Here is a 7,038-nt window from a genome sequence, read left to right as displayed (position 1 = left end):
TTTTCCCTCTCCTCTGAACCCACCGCGGGGAGATCAAGTTTCCCACGTCATCTTTGCCTATCTCACATACACAGCCCGGACGCCCTCCATCCCTGCGCACCCCCAGCCCCCGCTGCACCCCCGAGCCCCCCCGCCCTCCTCCCAGCAGCCCCAGCTCCCACCCCCGGGCCGCCTCCCCCGCCCGCAGCTATTAATAACGACGGGGGAAGCGGAGCGCTTCGTTTGGCTGCTCGGCTGTGGGATGGGCCCGTGGGGACCGCGGGGACGCAGCGGAGCAGAGCGGGATCTGGATGAGCCCCACATAGGATTTGGGGAAGGGCTGCTGTAGGGGATGACTGGGGTTCACTCAGTGTTTTCCCGAGCTCAGCCCCACGTTAAGGAGCTGTTGTGGTGGCTGAGCTGTGTGGAATGGTGACACTCTGAGTGTCCCATGGGCAGCGTGGGGTCCTGGCGGCTGGCACAGAGCCCTTGGAGCCAGCCTGTGTGCAGGGCTGCTTGCAGGATGTCTTCGAATGCCTGCAGGATGTCCACGACAGGGCTGGACGTGGGGACAGAAGGTAGCATGGGGACAGGGCTGGCCATGGGGATGAGGGTGGCCATCGGGCAGGGTGGCCATAGGGACAAAAATGGCCATGGAGACAGAGTGGCTGTAGGGACAGGGCTGGCCGTGGGCACAGAGTGGTCATGGGAGAGTGGTGTTCCCTGGGCACAGGGATGCTCAAGAATCTCCTTGGGTTTTCTGCCAGGTTTCTTGGATCCTAACCCTAACACAGATCCTACGTGCACCCCGCTGGCTGCTGTCCCAACATCCCTGCAGTGGCACCCGGGGAAGGGACAGGATCCCATTGATGCAACTTGCTGCTCATTGCTTACTGCTCGCTGCTCAGTCCTGCTGCTGCCTCAAAAATAAATGGCAAAAACCACCGCTGTGTGCTACAGGGACAGAAGCTGAGAGTGACCCCAGCACTTCCTGACCCACAATTTCTAGAGCAGTGCCACACAGAAACTGTTTCCACAGTGCAGGAAAACAGAAAGGCGATGGATGCCAGAGGCTTTAATAGTTTATTTGTCCCTAAGCAAACAGAGGAGCGATGCTCCCGGCTGGCTCGATGCTGACACCCAGTGCTCTCCTCCTAGAAGGGCCCCACAGCCCCCATTTGTGCCGGGAGGAGAAGTGGGGTGGCCAAACTCCAAAGAGTCACAGAGATTCCCATGGCGAGAGCAGCAGTTGGAGCAAAGCGCATTGCAAAGGTGCTGCAGCGCTTCTCCGTATGCTTCCCATGTCCCTTGGATGGGGACAGGGATGGTGTTGCTCGTGTCTGGAGAGGGCTGTGGGGCTGCTCCCTGGGCGCAGGGGGCTGCTGTGATGTGAAGTGCATGGGCAAAGCCCCCCCTCACCCCCCACATTGCTGTGCTCACATAAGACAGCTGTGAACTCACACAAGTGCCGTTGGTGCTGAGCCCTGCAGGACCCCAACGCACACAGGATCCTGTGGGGATGGGACATCTCTGTGCCACGGGGATGGGATGGGCATCCATGGCCTGAGGCACGGTCAGACACACCAGCCCCATCCCACCCAGCTGCAGAGAGTGGTAGAGGGAAGAACAGCAAAATAAGGGAGCCACCCCCTGCCCGAGCCCCGGGGCATTGCTTTGGACACTGCAAATTAGATTTTCTGAAAAGGAAATGTTTTACAGGCCATAAATTGTCTCAAAAGAAAGGGGGAGGTTGGGGTAGGGAGGTGGTGGGGGAGAAAATTGTGCAATTTTCTGCAGCTGGAAAGCAGGGGCAGCACGGGGGGGGTCGCTGCGCTAGGTGCCCGCGTCCTGCTCTGTCCTCTGCTTCTTCTGCCGCTTTTTGCCTTTGTTTCTGAGTTTGGTTTTCTCTGGAAGAAGAAAAAAAAAAAAAAGAGAAATAGAGGGGTTTCTCACTGGGGATGGGCAGTGGGAGCCCTCCTGTAGGTGGGTGAGTGCTGCTACCTGGATCCTTCCTGAGGCCCATCTGTGGGACAGGGGGGATGCAGGGCTGTCCCTGGAGCAGTGCTGGATGTGTGGGCAAAGGGACGAATTGCTGGACCCCAAATCCTCGATATCCCCAAAGCCTCTAGGTTAGCATGATGGGGTCAAAGCAGTGAGCCTTGTCTCTGCCCAAGGAGTGAGGAGGTGGGAGCAGGTTGGTGGGACATGAATGGGACACAGGTGGGACGTGGGTACATCCATGCCTCCCCAAACGCCCCTCCAGCTCCTGAGTCTGCAGGTCAGTGGGGACAGTGCTGAGACCCCAAAGCAAAGCGGGACACAATATGAGACCTGCAGGATCCGATGGAGCAGGGAACATTTGGGAGCTGCCCAAAATCCAGGTGGATTCATCGGGCCATGCGGGCACCCAGAGCGCGAGCAGCACAGCGGTGCATTCCAGCACTGGTGATGCTGCTTCTTTCCGAGGTCTCCATCTCTTTTCCTGCTCAGCTCTGTTTTTCTGCTCTGATCTCCCAGACAATTGCCACCCACAAAGGAAAGGGCACAGCACGGATGCCAAGTGTCTGGAACGGAGCGCGGCGGGGACACAAGGCAGATTTACAGTGGCGTGGATGGTTTTGTGCCCGGGCCAAGCGCCGACGCTGCTCGCTTCCAGGGGCTGGCTCAGAAGTGGTAGCACAAATCTCTCATCACACAGCGCGGTGCTGGGATGAGGCAGTGTCTTCCTCCAGCTCTCGGCGCGTCGAGCGAACCCCCTGTCCCATAACATCTGGATCCCATAAGGCAGCACTCGGCTGGTTGGGACAGGAGCCTGGGAGCAAGGGTGGGCGCATGGGGATGGGGAGCAGAGGGGCTTCTCCCGCTGCTGGGGCTGCACGCAGATGCACTGGGGGCTTCCTTCTATTTCAGGGAGAGACCCACAGCTGATCCCCAACAGCACCTGGCTGTGCCCCAGAGCCCATCCCTGCAGCCTCAGGGCTTGCAGCTCAGGTCATCCCATGAGATGTGGTGTATCCAAATCTATGGTCCCCACAAAGGGATGGTGGTGGGAGCACCGAGCTGTGCACACACACCTCCAGCACTTGCACGGCACCGTGCTCCAGAGCAGAACATCCCACTGCCACCAGCCTCGAGGGGCCATGGGCAGTGCAGCCACATTTCCCCACATCATCACCCCAAAGCTGCCTTAGCAGGGCAGGATATCAGCTCCTCCACGCTGTCAGCATGAAACATTATTTATGACTGATGATGCTCTGATGAAGATGCACTCCTGGCTCTGCAGCCCCAGCACACCTGGTTGCAGCTATTCCCATCTTCCTCCAGCCCTTCCCTCCTGCTGCCACCGCCTTGCACGATGCACAGCAAACCTGCAGCTCCAATATCTGCAATGCCAGGGCCGGTGGCTCAGATCTCCTTCCAAGGCTCACAGATTGGTATCTCATGCAATCTGCCTTTCTGCCAGTTATTAAGCAGAGATTTATTCGAGCAGCTTTCAGTCCAGCTGGTTGCATCCAAAAGTGACATCAGCCACCTCCCGGTTCCCATTGCCATCCCAGTGCCACTGGGCTGGGTGCTGGGAGAGGTGGTGAGGAGCCCCGGGACAGGGGCTGGATAAAATCAGGGAGACCACCGGGTAGGGCAGGACGATGCCTTATCCCAAGGACAAATCTCAGAGCAGGATGAGGACTTGGCTGTCACAGCTCCCCCAGGTGATGCCCTCCAGCTGTCTCTGCATTCCTGGTATTTTGCAGATGGTTGCAGTTTTTTGCAGACTTTTGCAGGTAATTCCCCCCTCCCCAGCAGCTCAACCCTCCCCGTCTGCAATTGCAAAGCAGAAAGCCTCAGCGCTGCCTCTCCCTCGCAGGCAGGGCAGGATGGGGCCGGTGCCAGGGGCTGCTCAGCACATGTGCTTGGGAAGGCGGCTTTCTCCAGAACTGCACGGTAATAACAGCCACCACCGACCTCCAAATGCTTGGGAGATGAGATCCCGGCTCGCCGCTCACCGCCGGAGCCCACAGCGCTCCTTGCTTTTAGGGACCGGGGGGCTGCGCGGGGCCGGGGGGCTGCGAGGGGCATCCGGGGCTGCGCTCACCTCCCGGGCAGTGCTTCCTCAGGCGGCACCTGCGGCTCTCCAGCAGCGCGGGGCATGCAGCCCCCTCCTCCCGTGGGGAGCCCAGCACCTCGCGCACCCGCGTCTCCAGACCCCATTTGCAGCCGCAGCTCCGGCCCTCGTGAGTGCAGGCGCTCCACTCGCTCCAGGGCCCCGGCTCGCATGTTTCTGTAGGATGGGGGCGCGGGGAGGGGACGGTGACCACGCCGAGTTGGCACGGTGCGGGGTGCGCGGGGTGCGGGTGCTGCTTACCTTGGCACTCGCGGGTGCCGGGCTGAGCCGTGGTGCTGGGGGGGCACTGCCGGAAGCATTGGCCTTTGTGCAGGTAGAACTTCTCCTTGCATTTCATGCAGAAGTCTTTGCTGAAGCAGCTCTCGCAGCTGGGCGACCTGCACTCTGCCGGGGAGGGGGCTGTGAGCGGGAGGGCGAGCACGAGGCCGAAAACCCCGGGGACCCATTGCAAACGCATTGTGTAAGGGAGAGGGGGATATCCCTGCATCCCAGCCTCCTGATCTCCAGCCAGTGCCCAGGGCTGGACGTCCTGGGGATGCTCCGGGAAGCAGGGGGACCCCGGGGTGCCCGCGGGCACGGCAGCCCTGCTGCCTACACCACGTACTTGTGCATCTGTTGACCTCCAGACCCCGCACGCCGAAGTAGCCGGGGGGGCAGGTGTGGACGCACACCCCGTACTGGCGGATGCCGTCCCTCCAGATGAGCAGGAAGAGCCGGTGGTGGCAGGTGATGCAGCCGTTCTCCTCCGAGCACAGAACGCAGCCCGTGCAGTTCTCCAAGAGCCCGGTGCTCACTGCGGGGACAAGGATGGGGGCTGTGTGCGTCGGGGGGGAACAGCAATGGCACCTTCAGCACATCCCAATGGGACAGAAACTGGGAGTAGCCAGCAGGTAGAAATGTATTCTGAGGTGCATTAATTAGCTGCTGCCTGGTATGTGTCAAGGGAACAAAAGAGTTTTGGAAAAATCTGAGTGGAGCTGCAATAAGGATCTGTCTGCTGTTTCCACAGCTGCCACCGCTTTCCTCTGCCCCACTGCTATGATTTACACAGGAACAGCAGCCCTGGGGGGCTCTGCTCCCAGGGATGAGGACATGGACACATGGATGGGGCACACTTCATAACAACAGGGCATCTCCATACCGGGTGATTCTCCATGCACACAGCGAGATGCCTCTGCTGCACCCAGTGCTGCTGGGAACATCCTCTTCTGGCTCGGAGCTCACCTTTCGTGTCTCTGAGCAGAAGCGCAAGCTGAGCAGTGGCAGCAGTGCCAGAACACAGCAGTGAGTGCACAGCACCCAGGTCCATCCGCTCACAGCAGGTCTGACAGCATGGAGAGGGGATTTTCCACATAGCAAAGCCCTGAGGAGGAGGCAAATCTGGGCACATGGAGTGGGGCAGAGCTCCATATTGGCAAAAAGGAATAGTTGGGTAGTGGCACAGGTGGCAGTACCGTTGTAATCACGGTCCCAGAGCCCTCCTGGGAAGCAAGAGAGGGAGCACAGGGCTGGGGGAGCAGTGAGGAGATGCAGGCACAGGATGCCCCGCAGCCCTACAGACCCGCAGCCCTGCAGCCCAAGGGTAAAGGATGCACTGCAGTGGTGCCACACAGCTGTCCCTGAGCTGTCCCCTCCTGCTCGTTGTGCCAGGGCACAGGGACTCAGGCAGCAGCACTTTGCAGCCAGGAGGCTGCGTGTGCTGGGAGCCCGCTAACGAAGCACCTTGGATCCATTAAGTTGTTATGGTCTCTGTTACATATTTACCAAACGCTGACAACATTTGTGTTCCTGGCTGCAGCCAGAGCGGCTTTCCCAGGAGACGCGGGGATTTACGAGTGCCTTTCCCTTCCCCAGTTCTTTGGGATGATTTTCTTTGCTGCCCTCCCTCCATCTCCTGGCTGGGCATGGAAGGTGGGGAGCCAATACCAGGACAGGACGGGATGTGATGAGTCGATATTACCATGCTCACCTCTAAAAACAGCTCTGTCTGCACATCGGGATGGGATTCCATAGCACTGGGAATGGGGAAATCAGGGACAGCTCTTGGGTACGCCTGCCCAAGTGTGGTGGAGGTAGACGCAGATGGGGTTGCACAGGGGGAGGGACCCCACCTGGATGCACAGAGCTGTGCTCAGACCCACGGATGCTCTCTCGCATCCCCCGTAGTGCTGGCTCACACTGCCAGCTTTTGGGGCTGTCTCCACACAGGGTGCATTGGCAGCAACCTTGCCACCCCCATGGACACATCTTACAACCACGTACAGCACAGGGAAAACTGTCCATTCTGCAGTCCAAGGCCTCCGAAAAGCCCTGCTCTCACAATATCCCATCCCCATCCCGGCACAAATTGAGCATCTCATGTCACAGCCCTGCGGTGGCACTGCCCAGCGGAGGGGACACATCTCAGGACACCGTGCTCTGCGCCCTGGATCTGTCTGCTCAGGGGAAGGATGGGGCAGGGGATGGTGGTGTCTCCAAGCATCCTTCCAGGATGTTTTGCTCCTCTTGCACCTCCTGCATCGAGCTGAGAACAGAAATACCGGCAAACCCGATCCCCTGCACGCACCGCACCCACCCTACCTTGCTTTTTCCATCGGTTCTGCGAGAGCATTTCCATGGAACTGATGAATAACAGCAACATGAATATTATCCACTGCATCTGGGCAGGAGGAGTGGAGGGCAGGGAGGAACTCAGACCATCCGAGCGGAGCTCACAGCATCGCCCCGCGCACGGCACAGCGCTATGGGGGCATGGGGCGGTCAGCGCAGGGCAGCGCCAGTGGGCTCTGCCTTTAGGACCACCGGCAGCCCCTCGCTTTTCCCCTCCGGAGAAATGGAGAGAATGGAAAATAACCCCCGGAGACACCGGCAGGAGTGGGGACGGACGCGCTGCGGAGCCCCGGCCCGGATTGGAGCGTCCCGCCGTCCCGCCGCCG

At 59.8% G+C, this 7,038-nt stretch overlaps 1 protein-coding gene across 2 annotated transcripts; it reads right to left on the bottom strand.

Moving 5' to 3' along the window:
* Positions 1 to 1,043: 1,043 nt before the first annotated feature.
* Positions 1,044 to 7,032, bottom strand: RSPO4 (R-spondin 4). Of its 2 annotated transcripts, none has more exons than XM_019622180.2 (5): positions 6,683 to 7,032; positions 4,707 to 4,895; positions 4,343 to 4,486; positions 4,073 to 4,258; positions 1,044 to 1,886 (listed from the first exon to the last, which is right to left on the bottom strand). In XM_019622180.2, exons 1-5 carry the CDS (start codon positions 6,759 to 6,761, stop codon positions 1,813 to 1,815), a joined length of 672 nt encoding a protein of 223 aa, XP_019477725.1. In that variant the 5' UTR covers positions 6,762 to 7,032; the 3' UTR covers positions 1,044 to 1,812. The 2 variants fall into 2 exon arrangements, with proteins under 2 accessions (XP_019477725.1, XP_010720658.1); XM_010722356.3 differs by lacking the exon at positions 1,044 to 1,886 and adding an exon at positions 3,200 to 3,717.
* Between the last annotated feature and the right edge of the window lie 6 nt (positions 7,033 to 7,038).

This window comes from Meleagris gallopavo, chromosome 22 (assembly GCF_000146605.3).
Source record: "Meleagris gallopavo isolate NT-WF06-2002-E0010 breed Aviagen turkey brand Nicholas breeding stock chromosome 22, Turkey_5.1, whole genome shotgun sequence".
In the NCBI taxonomy this organism is placed as follows: Eukaryota; Metazoa; Chordata; class Aves; order Galliformes; family Phasianidae; genus Meleagris; species Meleagris gallopavo.
Note: the sequence above shows the minus strand (reverse complement) of the source record. Positions and strands in the feature narration are given on the sequence as shown.